The following is a 16,873-nucleotide window of genomic DNA, read 5'->3' on the forward strand; positions in this document are numbered from 1 at the left end:
GAAGTAAGGTACATCTCCCGAAGGTCCTTTTGACTGCAGTCTGTGTAAACTGGGCAGTTTCTGAGGTTCCTGTTCACATGCCCCTTAAGAACAAGCAACCAGACCCTCCCTCCACCTGCCGGGATGGCTCTGTCCGTTGCTTTGTCCCCTGCCTCTTGTTAAAATTGCCAGCGACTTCTCCAGGGAGCAGTGGCTCCATGTCTTTCCTCTTTGGGACGGCAGGTGATGCCACAGCTTTTCCTCCAGGGAATATTTTTTTGTGTATCAGACTAAATATCAGGATGGCCATTTGGCTTTTGACTTAATTCCAAAGCTTCCCCGTTTGTATTTCACAAGTAAGGGCCCTTTTCCTCTTCTTTCAGCTGCCCCCGCATTGTCTCCCGTCTTCCTCTTGTGAGATCAGAGTATTCCACGCTGCCTAGTATCTTTGGGTTTTCTTCCAGCCTGCGATAGCTCACCCTTATTTCATTCTGCTGGAAAAACCCCCGGTCATATTTGATTGTTGTCCTCTCTTGTCCCTCCCTCTCATTTGTTAAGACTGTCTTTGATTCTTGGGAATCCCATGTCTGCCACAGAGAATCCAGAAAGCCCCTGGGCCATATTTCAAAAGACCCATCAGGAAATTCTGAACATGTTTTGAAACTCCTACTAATTCTATGGGATTACAGAGGTTTATAAACTGCATTCCACATTTTTCCCTTGGTATCCTCACATACTTCTGAAATGTCAGAGGGACTAGGCTTCTCTTTATCCAGATATTAAACGTGTATGGAAACTCTGGGGGAAAGGAATTAAGGTGCTCAATCTGGTTTCCCTTTTGAAATTTCCTAGCTAGGACTGTATGACTGTTCACGTAGGTTTTCTTTTTTTTTTTTTTTTTGAGATGGAGTTTTGCTTTTGTTGCCCAGGCAATGACGCAATCTCTGCTCACCACAACCTCCGCCTCCTGGGTTCAAGAGATTCTCCTGCCTCAGCCTTCTGAGTAGCTGGGATTACAGGCATGCGCCACTAAGCCCAACTCATTTTGTATTTTTAGTAGAGATGGGGTTTCTCCATGTTGAGGCTGGTCTCGAACTCCTGACCTCCGGTGATCCGCCCGCCTCAGCCTCCCAAAGTGCTGGGATTACAGGCATGAGCCACTGTGCCTGGCCAGGTTTCCATTCTTATTTGGCAACACAGTACAAATAAAATTGTAGCTTTTTCCCTCTTATTTTAAGAAAGGTTTTTTGATGAAACAATAGATCACAATTTATCAAGCTTAATTTCTTCCAACTACAGAATTCAGTTCTTTCTGTGGCTTAGTTGATGTGACCCTCATGCAGTCTGAACGTAGGTATTATTATTATCCACATCCTATGAATGAGAGACCCTAGGATGAGAGAGGTGGGTCCTCTTGAAGGATTTGTGACAGCTTCTTCTTCTTCTTCTTTTTTTTTTTTTTCCATCGATGATAAACTCCTCCAAGAGAAATGGAATTCTGGAATCAGTTTGTAAAGTCATCAATTAAAGTTACTATAAAAAGCACTTGCTCAACCCTGGCCAGACCTGCCACCTGGATGGCCCTGGCACCATCTTGAAGACAAGCATCTATTCATCTTATCTGTGGTCCCAGCCAGATGACGGAGAGAGGCAAAGACCAGTGTAATATGCAGTGACTTGAGGAGACTTTTGGCATCTGTTGAAGCCAGTCGGTGACAAGGAGGCAAGCAGTTTGGTGGCTCAGGGTCTCCTTCAAGAAAGAAACATTCATAAAGGCTTTACAGTTGCTCCTCTGGCCTCATAGGCTCTCCAAACCCCTTTAGTGCGGTTCCCCTCCCATTATCACGATGTCCTACCTCCTAGAGGCATCTGCACTATACGACACCCCCACCTGGGACAGGAAGCTAGGTGCACCCTAAAGATGAAAGGGAATAGAAAAGGCCATAGAGCAGCGTTCTGCAAACTTGAGTATTACACACTGTCTTTTTAAACGAAGAACATTCTTCATAACTGTGTGTGTTGACGTGAGTTATTTTTCTTTAAATGTTATTTATAAGTACATGAGCCCCAAATTAAACTCCTTTTATTTATGGCCCTATACAACTGAAAAAACCAAAACTCATTTACAGGTTAAATATAACCGAGAGTAAAAGAACTCCAGAATATTCAAATGAGCAACATGAATGCAATGGCTAATGTTTTGTGGGAAGGGAACGGCTGTACACAGCATGAATGCAGTTCTCACTGCTGGGCACAGGTTCTTCGACATTGGCAGGCCCATCTTGTGATGCCTCAACTCCCCTAAAACTTTTCATTCTTCCAGGATCTTTCCAGTTTTTTGAGTACGCATCAGAAGCACCTGGAGGGCTTGCAAAAACACCGCAGAGTTTCTGATTCCAGAGATGTGCAGTGGCGCCCAGGAATGTGCATTTTCTTTGCTTTTTGTTTTTGCTTTTTTTTTTTAAGAGTCGGGGTCTCGCTCTGTCACCTAAGCTGGAGTGCAGTGGCACACTTACATCTCCCTGCAGCCCCAACCTCCTGTGCTCAAGTGATCCTCCCACCTCAGTCCCCCAAGTAGCTGGGACTTACAGGTGCGTGCCACCATGCCTGGCTAATTTTGGTATTTTTTGTAGAAATGGGATCTCACCATGTTGCCCAGGCTGATCTCGAACTCCTGAGCTCAAGAGAGCCGACCGCCTCAGCCTCCCAAATTGCTGGAATTACAGGTTTGAGCCATTGCGCCTGGCTGAATGTGCATTTTTTTTTTTTTTTTTTTTTTTTTTTTTTTTGAGACGGCGTCTCACTCTGTCGCCCAGGCTGGAGTGCAGTGGCTGGATCTCAGCTCACTGCAAGCTCTGCCTCCCGGGTTCACGCCATTCTCCTGCCTCAGCCTCCCGAGTAGCTGGGACTACAGGCGCCTGCCACCTCGCCCGGCTAAGTTTTTGTATTTTTAGTAGAGACGGGGTTTCACTGTGTTACCCAGGATGGTCTCGATCTCCTGACCTCGTGATCCACCCGTCTCGGCCTCCCAAAGTGCTGGGATTACAGGCTTGAGCCACCGCGCCCGGCCTGAATGTGCATTTTCAACAAGTTCTCAGGTGGTGCTGATGCCACTGATCTGAGGACAAATGACGCACTATTCCAGTCACCAGGAGACTTTCTTTTCCTCTGGTAGAAGCATAGACGCATCACTAACACATTAAGTCCAGCTCTGCTTCCTTCTCATTAGGCTATGACAATAAAAGTGATTTTTTTTTTTTTTGGCAAAAATAGTTCATTGGTAAAGAAATACCAAAGCAGGCACTGAAATTGGGTGTGTGCGGTGGAGGGTGTTCTTAGTTATACGATGGTCATCCAATGCCCCTGGTTATGCTTTGTGAAATGTTTTAGTCTGTTGCCAAGAAGAAAATAAAAATCGGAACTGCCGCACCCCTGAGAATGTGTCTGCGTACCTCAGTTTGAGAAATACTGCATGAGTTAGGCATTATGAAGCACTTGCTGCAGAACAAAATGATACTGTGTAAGTAGCAGGCTCTTCAGCTTTAGGTATGAATGTTAGGGTAGGATTAGGCACTCAGAGGTGGTGAGCAGGGACAGAATCTTTTTGTTTTTTCTTCCCCTTAACTCAGTTCACTCCAACTCTGTTGAAATATGAGGTCTTTGCTCTGTAGCATGGAAGCATTAAAGCTCATTAACTGCATGAACCTGCCGGTGTGTATTCAGGGCAGAGGACTGGGTTGTTAAGGAGACTCCCAACCGTGTCAAATAAAGCACAGGCAAAAGGCCTGAGGTCCCGGACTGGGGAAGACCGAGAAGGGTGGGAAGATCCTGGTTCTAGTTTTCAAAGATGTGAAGTGCTGACCATGGAAGAGAAACTGGTCTTGTTCCACAACCAATGAACAGAAGATGTAGACGTTGGCTTAGTCTTGGAAAGCTTTATTTTTGCATAGAATCGCCCTGGATGGAACAGGCTGGCTCAGAAACATTGGGAACAGCTTATCTTGGAGGTTGTTCAGTGGTCCTCAGCAACAGCTTTGTGGGATGTGCCAGAAGGTTTCCATCCATAAAAGCTGTGTGTCCAAGTCCTCTTTGTATGCAAAACTCTACAATTTTGTGACCCTTTTAGCATTCCCTCTTACTGATCTCCAATAATTTTTCGAAGCAAGAATGTTGAGCTCTACCTCAAACATACTCAAAGTGCAGCATTGCATAGTACCTTCTCAAACATATCACTAGCGCTGATACTCCTTCCCTGCACCCCTAACCTGTCTCTCCTCCTCAGCCTCCTCAGTACCACTCTGTTACCACCATTGGTCCTGCATTCTGAGTTTGCCACCTGGCACGTGCCCTTCAAATGTCTCCACTGCGTCTTTGCCTTTCCCTTTCTGTTGCGTGCCATCATTCCCATTCTGATTTTAACAGCAACCTGCTGATTTCCTGCCACAGTTTCCTACTTTCCATTTTGAGCCCCTTTAATCCACTTATACAACATAACTACTCCCCAAATTATTTGGCCATACTACTTGTATCTGCCTAACCCCTATTCCTCGCCAGGCGGGTGTGTTCCACTAAACACACACAGGGAAATGCTGCTCAAATAGCTCTGTGTGTGCCTTGTTCATTCTTGTTTCCATTTCTTTGTTTATGCCCTTTTTATCTCTCCAGCCACACAACCAGCCAGCCAAAGATACATGAGCTCACACACATGCAGTGACTACCCGCGTGGCGTCCCCTCTTCATGTACCTGTTTCTAAGTTCTCTTTCTCCCTTCATTGAATTCCTCTTGTGGTCAAAAGTGGTGCAATTCAGCATTTCTTATTCCTTTTGCACTGATCACCCCCTGAAAGGACTGTGCTCATTTATTTGTTCGCATGTTGCTTGCCTGTCTTCTTCCCCACTCAAACCCCAAGAGGGCAGGTCTTTCTCTGGTCCCCAGTACCCAGCACCTATAGTCTTGCCTGGGGCAGAGAGCCATCCAGCAAGTATTTGTGGAATGACTGTTTATGCATCTGTCCCCCTAACTCCACTGTGAGTGGGAACCAGGTCTTAGTATAGGTCTGAAATTAGCAAATGATTTCTAGCGGGAGCTGTGGGCTCCAGCACCTGTCATTATCTGAAATGCCGTAATTCAGAGGGGGCCGCCTTGGAATTGGGCCTCGAGGGTCTTAATTTCAATCAGTCTCATTGGATTTGTTTTGACCGGAAATCTTACTGCCTGTTTATAAAGTATATATTCCCTTGGGCGCTTTTGAACACTTGAGACCTCTTGGTAGGCAGACATTTCATCCCCATCAGGAAATCTCATCAAAACGATGTTAGATTTGCACATCAGGAAAACAAAAATCCTCTAAGAAGATGTTTCTGTTCTCAGATTGGCTTTGGATAGGGGCAGTTAAGCTTATTCAGAAGGTATTTCAACCACATCTGAGATGTTGGGTTGGGGCCAGGTGGCAGAATCTCACAATGAACAATAAAAAAAATCAGGGCAGGAAGGAAGGGCACCTCCCCAGAAATTTCTCTAGTTACAAGCCACGGCAAAATTTAAGAGTAGAGCAAAACGCCGGGTTTTGGTATGAGGCTTCGTTTCTGAGGGCTGAGTGGTAACCTGGCTCACAGTTTGGCTGTGACGGGAGTTTCCGGTGTGGGGGGCTTTTCCTGTATTTTTTGGTCAGCCTTTTCCAGGTACCACCTTCTAAGCCATCCTTGGAAAACCACATAATGGCAATACTACTCTTAATTGAGGTCCCTGACGTCTCCCAGGTGTTTCTTACATTGCTTGGTCTGGGCCTCCTTGCCGTTGACTTCTTCCTGCCATAGCATTTGGAGAGAGCAGAGGGCCATGGTTCAACTCCTGTTTTTCTCTGTGGTCGCCTTCCGGGTCTTCACATTCAAGTGCTCTCACCCAAGCCTGCCTTTTCTTTCTGTCTTTCTCTCTCTTTCTTTCTTTCTCTTTCTTTCTTTCTCTTTCTTTCTTTCTTTCTTTCTTTCTTTCTTTCTTTCTTTCTTTCTTTCTTTCTTTCTTTCTTTCTTTCTTTCTCTCTCTCTCTCTTTCTTTCTTCTTTCTTTCTCTTTCTTTCTTTCTTTCTTTCTTTCTTTCTTTCTTTCTTTCTTTCTTTCTTTCTTTCTTTCTTTCTTTCTTTCTTTCTTTCTTTCTTTCTCTCTCTCTCTCTCTTTCCCTCCCTCCCTCCCTTCCTTCTTTCTTTCTCTTTTTCTTCCTTCCTTCCTTCCTCCCTCCCTCCTTCCCTCCTTCCCTCCCTCCCTCCCTACCTCTCTCTCTCTCTCTTTCTTTCTTTGTTTCTTTCTTTCTCTCTCTCTCTCTCTTTCTTTCTTTTTTTTTGAGGTGGAATTTCACTCTTGACACTCAGACTGGAGTGCAATGGCGCGATCTTGGCTCAGTGCAACCTCTACCTCCTATGTTCAAGTGATTCTCCTGCCTCAGCCTCCCCAGTAGCTGGGATTACAGGCACCTGCCACCACGCCTGGCTAATTTTTGTATTTTTACTAGAGATGGGTGCCAGGGTGTGCAGGGGCTTCATGCACAGCTTGCAGCACAGCAGCGAGGGGATGAGCAGGTAGTGGTCCAGGCTGATGAGGCAGGGGTTGGGGATGGAGGCGCTACACAGGCTGGTCTCAAACTCCTGACCTCAGGTGATCCACCTCCCAGAGTGCTGGGATCACAGGCATGAGCCACCGCGCCCGGCCTCACCCAACTCTTTGAACGTGACACTGAGCGTTCTACAAAGATGGCTTTGAAGAGGGCCTGTGGAGGTTGGCATGGAAGCAGCAGCTCTCATGCTTCGGTGAAGCCCATGTCTCCAGTGTCTTCCCCTCCCCAGGGGACCTGACTCCACTTTCGTGTGTATGTCTCTCTTTTCAGAGGTGTGAACATGTATGCCATGTTGACCGGGACGCTGCCTTTCACGGTGGAGCCTTTCAGCCTGAGGGCTTTGTACCAGAAGATGGTGGACAAAGAAATGAACCCCCTCCCCACTCAGCTCTCCACAGGTAATGCACCTGCTATTCTAGATCACGGTTCAGGACTCCTGTTGTGACCAGTTCGGGTCCACCTGTGAAACAGTATTTGTTTTGCAGCAATGGTATTATGTCTATCCCATGATTGTAAATTTCTTTCTAGTGTTAAATCAAAATGTCAAGGTACAGTGGTGTGATCTCGGCTCACTGCAAGCTCCGCCTCCTGGGTTCACGCCATTCTCCTGCCTCAGCCTCCCGAGTAGCTGGGACTACAGGCGCCCGCCACCTCGCCCGGCTAGTTTTTTGTGTTTTTTAGTAGAGACGGGGTTTCACCGTGTTAACCAGGATGGTCTCCATCTCCTGATCTCATGATCCGCCTGTCTCAGCCTCCCAAAGTGCTGGGATTACAGGCGTGAGCCACTGTGCCCGGCCTCACTCATGCCTTTCACCTGTATCCTTTCCTGTTCCTTTATAATTCTGAACCCCTAACTCCTCCTTCCTCTTTCTGCACAAAACACGTAGATCCAAAGGATCTGATATTCTCCATTTGAAAAATAATTGCAGGCTTGATTGTTTTAAAACTCACCATATTATGATGTTGACTTGGAAAAGAGGATTTGTGGTCACATTTCCAATATATCTTCTTTCTGCAATTATTGTCAAGAAATGTTTGTTGCATTGAAGTTGGGGCTGCAATTTGTTTTGTGAGTTGAGTTTTTGAGCCTGTTCAAAAGCTTTTAAGTATATAGAGGTTAAGTTACTTGATTAGACTGAATCATCAGGTGTGTTTGAAAAGTTCTCTCAAGCTTTAGCTGGTTCACATTTCCGTAAACAGTTTGTATTAAGGTTTGGTTTCAGATCCAGTAAATCAGTACAATTTGTTCTTTTGTTTGGTTCACAATTCAAGTTCCTGGCCTTGGCTTGGCTTTGATGAGCATTTAATTGGCTCCTTAGAATAAACTCAGCTTCACTGAGATAAGGCTTTTGACCAAAGAAGAAAGCAGTTATTTAACTGCAACTTATGATATTTATGATAGTTAAAATATAGCATTTTATTTTACTACTGTTATGTATTTTTCTTCTGAGTTTAAAAGCACGCATGAAGCTGACCCTGAATTTATCTTGCCAAGTGGAATCCAAGTGGAGACACATTCTTGTATGCAATGATCTAATTCAGCCCATACTGTCTCCTCAAGGGAGGGGAGAATCTCTGGAGGCTTGAAAGCAAAGGAGGCATTAAGTCCTTGGGAAGATGAGTTACAGCTCTGTCATTATAAAAGAAATATTTCTGCACTGAGAGTCATAACTCTCAGAGTTAGAAAATGTGCAAAATGTCAAACGTATTGTCATATTTAAGTTTTAGAGCTTTCAGAAATGTCGAAAGTGCGGCAGAGCACTCTGAGGTGTTCCCCTTCATTCGTTCATTCTATATTTCATACTCATTATGAAATAATGAAATAATATACTCATTAGCTTATTCCATGAATATGTATTGTGCACCGATTGTGTGCTAGGTGTGTTCTAGATTAAGGAAGACAGAGAACAAACCAGTCTCTACCCTTATAAAGCTTATATATCAGCAGGGGAGGCTAAAAATAAATCAATGGGTAATAAATATGTGTGGTATTTGGTAATGTGAAGTGCTCTAAAGAAAATAAAATAAATTGGGACAAGGGGATAGAGAGTAAAAAGGTTTTTTTTTTTTAACAAATAAGATTATTTTAAAAACTTTTCATTGTGATGTAATTGTAGATTCACACACAATTGCTAGAAATAATACAAAGAGATCCAAATAGCCCACATGAGTAACTTGTGTGACAGCTACCACAGTCAAGATGCAAGACAGTTCCCTCACAAGGTTCCCTTGTGCTGCTCCCCTGTAGCCACAGCCACCTCCCTTCCTCCTGCTCTCCCCAAGACCTGTCAGCTACCACCCTGTATCATCTATAATTTTGTCATTTCAAAAATGTTATATGTAAATCATTTTTTTCCCCACAAAGCATAATTCCCTTGAGATAATCTGAGTTGTTTCTTTTTATTGGTGAGTAGTATTCCCTGGTGTGGATATACTGCTGTTTGTTTCACCATTCACCCACTGAAGGACCGTTGTTTTATTCAAGTGACCCATAACAAAGGACAATAGGTGGATGAATGCACCCCCACAGTTGGGAAAGGCAGACAGTGCTATCTTTGAGCCTGATGAGAGCCTGAGGAGCTGGAGAACTGCTGGTCTGCTGCCACTTCACTGTATTAGTCAGAATAGACCAGGTTATGCTGCAGTAACAATCAGCCCCCAAGTCTTAGTGGCTCAGGACCACAAAGGTTTATTTCTCACTCATGCTACATCTCAATTGAGAGTTGGATCAAATGTTGAAAGGTTCTGCCCAGCCAAGGGCCCAAGGCTGATGGAGCAGCCACCATTTCCAGCATTTCTGGTTCATGCAGAGGGAGAAAGGGAAAGAGAAAGAGAAGCTCTTTCACCAGCAATTAAATCTTCCACCAATCTTCCAGATGTAAGTGGAAGCTTTCTAAAACATGGCACATGGCTTCACCCAACTAAAGAGAATGGGGCAGTGCAACCCTACCATGTGTGCTGAAAGTGAAAAGCCAGAAATATTTGTTGATTAGCGTTAGCATGAGCCCCACACAGCTGTGGGAAAAGGAGCCGACGAACACAGGTAGGTTAAGAACACAAGAAAATCAGTCTCATTGCTTCAGAATCATACCTTGTTTTTACTTTCAATAATATTATACAATCTTAGCAGGTTGAGCTCTAAGTGTTTTTTTTTTTTTTTTTTATTGTGAAAATTAAATTTAACCTTAAAGAAGCAAGAGTTGCAGTTCTGAAGATGTTAAAAGATAATCCAAAAGTAGTCCCAAAGAAGACATATTAAAAATGTTCCCAGCAATTTCAGCATCACTGGAATTGCCGTCCAACCTCACATAGCTCCTGCTTTGAGCAGACAGCTTTGCGTTGGCCTTAAGCTCTGTGTGTGCTTGTTAAAGATCTTCACATTCCTGTAGGACTTTGTTGTCTTGACTTGTCAAGCATGAATTGCATTTCTATATCTGATTTTCTAATTAGGGAATCTGATGCTCTCCCCATCTGCCCCTTTTTGAAATAACTATTGGGATATAGAAATATCTTTTTTCAACTAGGATTGAAATCCTTTGAGCCAGGTCCCAAGTGAAGTGTTTGCACATGATAGACGCTCAGGGAATCTAGGTTGCTGACTCTGGTGTTAACGTGCCTGTGTGACCTGGAAAGGTGGCCCGTAGATTATTTTGATGACTCAGGATTGGGAATTGTCCTGACCCAGTAGGGCCCAGAGCAGTGCACCAGCTGCTGAGGCAGCCCAGGGAGTCTTACCTGGTTTATAGAGTGAATGTCTTCAGGTTTGAGTATCAGCTGCTGCCCTTCTGACAGCCTCCCATTTTTCCCATCCTTTGCATCCCATCAAGTTTATCTCCTCTCCCTTCCAACCAGCCTGGCCCTGCTTATATCTGAAAATACTAGCTTACCAGTAACATGAGTAGCTGCCATTTATTGAGTGATCCTTTGTAGGTGTTTTTCATGTGGTGTTGTTTTCATACAGTCCTGCAAGGTAAGTCCCTGTTTACTAGTGAGGAAATTGAGTCTCAGAGAGATTAAGTCTGCTTGACTGAAAACCTAGATTTTCCTACCATGCTGTGTTATTTCACTCTTCTCTGATTTTGTTTAGTATAAGATGCACCCCCCTACAAAAAGTTGGAGGTATTATCTATTGTCTGTATGTCCTTATGTTTTGAGTAATGTCAATCCAAATAGAAAATATGCCAGTTTTATTGTGCCTCACTAATGCACATCTTTACTAATTGGATGACTCTGTCATTCATATTTGTTTTTGTTTTTGTCTAAGACAAGGTTTCACTGTGTCGTCCTGGCTGGAGTGCAGTGGCACAATCATGGCTCACTGCAGCCTCAACCTCCCAGACCAAGCAATCTTCCTGCCTCAGCCTCCCAAGTAGCTGGGACTGCAGGCACATGCCACCATGCCCAGCTAATTTTTTTTTTGTGGGGGGTATTTTTTATAGAGAGAGGGTCTCCCTGTGTTGCTCAGGCTGGTCTTGAACTCCTGAGCTCAAGCAATCCTCCTGAGTCAGACTCCCAAACTGCTGGGGTTACAGGCATGAGCTACTGCACCTGGCCCTGTCACTCATACATGTAATTATCATATCTATTAATTCCACTGCTCTTTTTGAAGATTAAGTTGGAAGATTTTTTACCAAACTTGAGTTGAAAACAGCATTATTGCCCTTGTGAATCCACAGAACACGCTTCCAAAGAACTGCCCTTCATTCATCTGTGTCATGCCATTTGCAAACTTAAGCTTCGAGGGCCTTTCAAAGTCTCTCTTGTACACACTTTCTTTTTGCTTGTTGGCACTTGTATGTCACAGAGTAGCAAATGCCTTTTATGGCTGAGCAATTTTTCAGACTGCTTCCCTTTTCATCACTACACCACAACGCTGGCATTTATAATACATTCCAAGCAGTCAGTTCAGGTGATGATGGTTTTGTGCCGTGAATTCTCCAAAGTCAAGCTGGAGGAGAAGTGTTAGCTTTCATGAGGGTTGAGCCAGTGCTAATGACGATGTCCAAGAAGGCACGATGATCAGATGATCAAACAGTTCTTTAGCTTGGGAAGTGATGAGGAGGGAGCTTTGAGCGCGGAGGAGTCTCTATTTGCATCTATCCGGCTACGCTAATGTGAAAAGTCTGATGACTTTGCCTGTCACCTGCGGCCGTTTCACTGGGTACCGTGTTTAGGTGCTCACACAAGCCAGTCCAGACTTTGGAAAGCTGATGACTCGTGAAAGAAAGTGGGGTTTGCGATGGAGGAAGGTGTGCTGCGTGTTACGTTGAGCAGGGTGGTATATTTTTCCAGGCTTGAGTGGAGAACCTCAGTGTTATCTCAGAGAGGTAGAGGGCGGCATGTGGCCTGTGGCCATGCCTGGCATGGCTTTCCAGGATGGTGAGGAATATTTTAATCTCTTTTGCTCATAAGGCATAGGGGTTTTCAGGACCCTAAAACAAACTTCAAAGAGCTCTAAGGATATTCTCAAAGTCCTTTTTGGATAGTAACGCAATGTCTGTGACGTCCAAAGGAAGAAAATTCGTCAGTGGAGATTTGAACTAAAATTACTTGTGCTCATCAGCAGTTTTTGAGGATGCAGAGTGCTCAGTTATGAAAATAGAACAAAAATGCACATCCAGTTTGTCCTTAGCACTTCTGGTTCATCATACTTTGAAAAAGCCTGGACTGTTGCCCAAGTCCTTTGAGGCAACCCTGGGTTGTTGCCCAAGTCCTTTGAGGGTAAGCAACAGCAATGTCTCAGAAAACATTAACTCAACAGCCCACTCGCTCTGATTCATTAAGCCCTCATCTTCTTTATCTGACCAATAGATGCCGCCAGTTAAGATCTAAGTGACTCTTGCAATGCAGAGATGTTAAGGGAAGCGAAGAGAGATTCTGCAAAGCAGAGATCTGTTTGATTTTTGGGTTATTAAAGAACATGGATGAAGCTGGAGGCCATTATCCTTAGCAAACTAACACAGGAACAGAAAACCAAATACTGCATGTTCTCACTTATAAGTGGGAGCTAAGTATAACCAAGAGGACACCATGGACACCAAGAGGGGAACAATAGACAGTGGGGTCTACTTGAGGGTGGAGGGTGGAAGGAGAGAGAGGAACAGAAAAAATAACTATTGGGAACTAGGATTAGTACCTGGGTGATGAAATAACCTGTACAACAAACTCCCATGACACGAGTTTGCCTATATAACAAACCTGCACATGCACACCCGAACCTAAAGTAAAGGTTAAAAACAATTTTTTTTTTTTTTTTTTTTAGAGTTTTAGCTGGGTATCCAGCGATAACACTTACAGTGGTAAATGTACCTCATGGTCTCCACGCATGCATTTCTACCCACTCCACTGTTTTTTTGTTTTTGTTTTTGTTTTTTATTTTTATTTTTATTTTGAGATGAAGTCTTTCTGTGCTGCCCAGGCTGGAGTACAGTGACATGATCTCAGCTCACTGCAACCTCTGCCCCCTGGGTTCAAGCAGTTCTACCACAGCCTCCCAAGTAGCTGGGATTACGGGTGTGCACCACCATGCCCGGCTAATTTTTGTATTTTTAGTAGAGGTGGGGGTTTCTCCATGTTGGTCAGGCTGGTCTTGAACTCCTGACCTCAGGTGATCGACTCACCTTGGCCTCCCAAAGTGCTGGGATATAGTCGTGAGCCTCCGCTCCTGGCAATATTTCCTTTTTTCAAAATTTCAGTATGTTTTTGGGGAACAGGTGGTTTTTGGTTACATGGATAAATTCCTTAGTGGTGGTTTCTGAGATTTTGGTACATCCATCACCTGAGCAGTGTACACTGTACCCAATGTGTAGTCTATTATCTCTCGCCCCCTCCTACCCTTCTCTCCAAGTCCCCTAAGTCCATTGTGTCATTCTTATGCCTTTGCACCTTCATAGCTTAGTTCCCACTTGTAAGTGAGAACATACAATGTTTGGTTTTCCATTCCTGGGTTACTTCACTTAGAATAATGATCTCAACTCCATCCAGGTTGCTGCAAATGCCATTACTTTGTTCCTTTTTATGACTGAGTAGTAGTCCTTGGTGTGTGTGTGTATATATATATATATATGACACATATGACATAAATATGTATGTGACACATATATATCATATATACAGTCACATTTTCTTTACTTTTTTTTTTTTTTTTTTTTGAGATAGAGTCTCACTGTGTCGCCTAGGCTGGAGTGCAGTGGCGTGATCTCGGCTCACTGCAATCTGCCTCCCGGGTTCATGCCGTTCTCCTGCCTCAGCCTCCGCAGCAGCTGGGACTACGGGCGCCCGCCACCATGCCCGGCTAATTTTCTGTATTTTTAGTAGAGACGGGGTTTCACCGTGTTACCCAGGATGGTCTCGATCTCCTGACCTGGTGATCCACCTGCCTTGGCCTCCCAAAGTGCTGGGATTACAGGCGTGAGCCACCGTGCCTGACCATATGTCACATTTTCTTTATCCACTTGTTAGTTGATGGGCATTTGGGCTGGTTCCATATTTTTGCAGTTGTGAATTGTGCTGCTATAAACATGTGTGCAAGTGTCTTTTTCATGTAATGACCTATTTTCCTTTGGGTAGATATCCAGTAGAGACTACCCACTATTGAAAGGCAGATGACCTGGTAACCTCTTCAACAGGATGGGAACCCACCCTGGTGGTGGGTTGACCATGAAGGTTGACCTGGCTGCATGACCTAGCAAAGATTATTTCTCTTGAGTTGATTCTGGCATCACAACTGGCCCCTTTTTTGATGGCCTAATTTTTACCCTGCAGAAAATGGGTTGAAAAAAGGCTCAGCATTTCCTCAAGAACAATGTTAAAATGACAACTTAAAACTTTTGAGAAAGTAAGACGTTTTATGACTTCTCCTTGCAAAGAAGATTACCTTAGAACACTGAAAAAATAACTTTGCAGAGAAGAATGGAAAAATTGGGGGAGCAAGCACATTATTATTTTCTGGGGTTTATTATTTGGTATGTTGGAAATCAAGTACAAAGCTACATAAAAGAATTCTTTATATTGCAAGAACATTATAGCAATACTTTGTAAAATAAGGGCTAGAGCATAAGAAAATATCACAGTCCCACAAGTCAAGCAAGACAAACCGTCTGCATTTTGAAGTCATCCCTGACATTCTTTGCCTATATGTGGGTATGCTGTATATTCTCCTACAATTTGGTAGCCTTAGAAGAGCCTTCATGGGCTGAGTGTGGTGGCTCACACACTTAATCCCAACACTTTGGGAGGCTGAGGCAGGAGGATCGCTTGAGCTCAGGGGTTTGAGACCAGCCTGGGCAACTTGGCAAAACCCCATCTCTACCAAAAAAATTAAAAAATTATCTGGGCGTGATGGTGCATGCCTGTAGTCTCACCTACTTGGAAGGCTGAGGTGGGAAGGTCACCTGAGCCAGAGAGGTCAAGGCTGCAGCGAGCCATGATCGCACCTCTGCACTCCAGCCTGGGCGACGGTGTGACACTGTCTCCAAAATATAAAAAATAATGAATAAAATAAATACAAAATAAAAGGCTTCATGTGCATTATAAACGCATTTTTACCTCTCATACAGTTGTCTCCATTGTTATTATTTTAAAGTATGCAAATATTCTGCTTAGAGACGAATTAGCTTATCTCTAGTGCTTGAATGGACAACAAGTGCTCTGTAAATATTTGTGAAATGAAAGGAAACCCAGGGCATTTAAAACATTATTTTTGGCCAGGCGCAGTGGCTCACGCCTATAATCCTAGCACTTTGGGAGGCCAAGGCGGGTGGATCACGAGGTCAGGAGTTCAAGGCCAGCCTGGCCAAGATGGTGAAACCCCGTCTCTCCTAAAAATACAAAAATTAGCCCGACGTGGTGGCAGGTACCTGTAATCCCAGCTACTCAGGAGGCTGACGCAGAGAATTGCTTGAACCCGGGAGGCAGCCTGGGTGACAGAGCAAGACTCCGTCTCAAAAACACAACAACAACAACAACAACAACAACAACAACAAAACATTATTTTTCCCTGGGATGGAAGGAAAAGGGGTTGTAGGGGTTTTATAGGTTTTCAACAGTTTCTCGTATCTTTTCCTTACACACTGTGCTCAGCATGACTAATGTGATACAGTGAACTTCAGGTGGCTTGAAAAAGAAAGACAAAATATATTAGCATCCTGTCCATCTAAGCAGTCCCTAAGAGCCCCCTAAGAGACAGTGCAAAAGGAGGCACCCATCAGGCGGACATGGGTTCACAGTGTGGTTTTCACTAGAACTTTTTACACAAACTAGGATTTTAAAGTCTGGGTCACTAATGCAGAGGTTTCCTAACACTTTAACAAAAACGCGTGGCGCTCTGGTGTCTTGACAGCCTGATTGACTGCGCTGGGTGGGCGTGGGCTCTGTGCAGCCTGGGCGAGGCATCATCGAGTTTGGAGAAGAGGTGGGCGGCCACACAGAATGGCTTTAAAAGAAAGGATCAGAAAGCAGGACCTCTCTGGCCTCTTGAGACTCTGAGTGTCCTGTGGTCCCCAGTTGGGAGGTCTAACTTAGGATGCCTGTACACTGCTGGCTTCTCCCTGAGTACCCAAAAACCTTCCTTGCGAGCAGGCATTTTCTGTTTATTTTCTTTCGTTCCTGCAAGCCTGTCAATAGAACATCCTTTTGGCTCACCTATAAGCAACAAGAAAAGGCCACAGGTTGTCTTGGGAAACACAGGGGATGGGGAGACCCAAACTGGTTCTTGCTTTATCATGCACCAGTTGCTCCCCTTGGACAGAGAACTTAAATTCTTTGGATATGTGGTGTGTATTTTTTAAGGAGAGAGAGAGAGAGGGAGAAACGGGATTTTTCACACCCCTCCTGTCTGAAGGGAGGTGGGGCTGAAACCAAGCTCTATGAATCCTTGAATCAGAACCCTGCCCAGAGACCCAGAGATCACCCCAGCAGTGGCTCGGGATGGGCAGGCGAGGTGGCGAGTCCCCTGTGTTGGTGGCTTTCACTGGTGTCCGCGTTCAGCCTGTAACATGCGCACGTTCTTTCCCTAATGTCTCCCAGGTGCCATCAGTTTCCTGCGCTCTCTCCTGGAACCGGATCCTGTGAAGAGGCCAAATATTCAGCAGGCACTGGCGAATCGCTGGCTCAATGAGAATTACACGGGCAAAGTGCCCTGTAATATCACCTATCCTAACAGGTAATTTCGTGTACCCAGAGGGACTCCTCGGGAGAGATGGGGCCTGTCCTATGAGCCCCGAGCAGTTCCGGACAGAAAGCTGTCCGTGATTGAAGGAAAAGCCATGTTCTCTCTTGGCTATCTCC

The 16,873-nt window shown here is 44.6% G+C and overlaps 1 protein-coding gene across 4 annotated transcripts in view; it reads left to right on the forward strand.

The window, feature by feature from the left end:
- The window catches only part of LOC105472945 (hormonally up-regulated Neu-associated kinase), a 133,704-nt gene that overhangs the window by 83,712 nt on the left and 33,119 nt on the right, over positions 1 to 16,873 (forward strand). For all 4 annotated transcript variants that reach the window (XM_071095608.1, XM_024790086.2, XM_071095606.1 and 1 more), the window contains exons 5-6: positions 6,857 to 6,984; positions 16,613 to 16,748. In XM_071095608.1, coding sequence (XP_070951709.1) covers positions 6,857 to 6,984; positions 16,613 to 16,748 — 264 coding nt within the window. The remainder of the gene's footprint in view (positions 1 to 6,856; positions 6,985 to 16,612; positions 16,749 to 16,873) is intronic.

This window comes from Macaca nemestrina, chromosome 4 (genome assembly GCF_043159975.1).
Source record: "Macaca nemestrina isolate mMacNem1 chromosome 4, mMacNem.hap1, whole genome shotgun sequence".
NCBI lineage: Eukaryota > Metazoa > Chordata > Mammalia > Primates > Cercopithecidae > Macaca > Macaca nemestrina.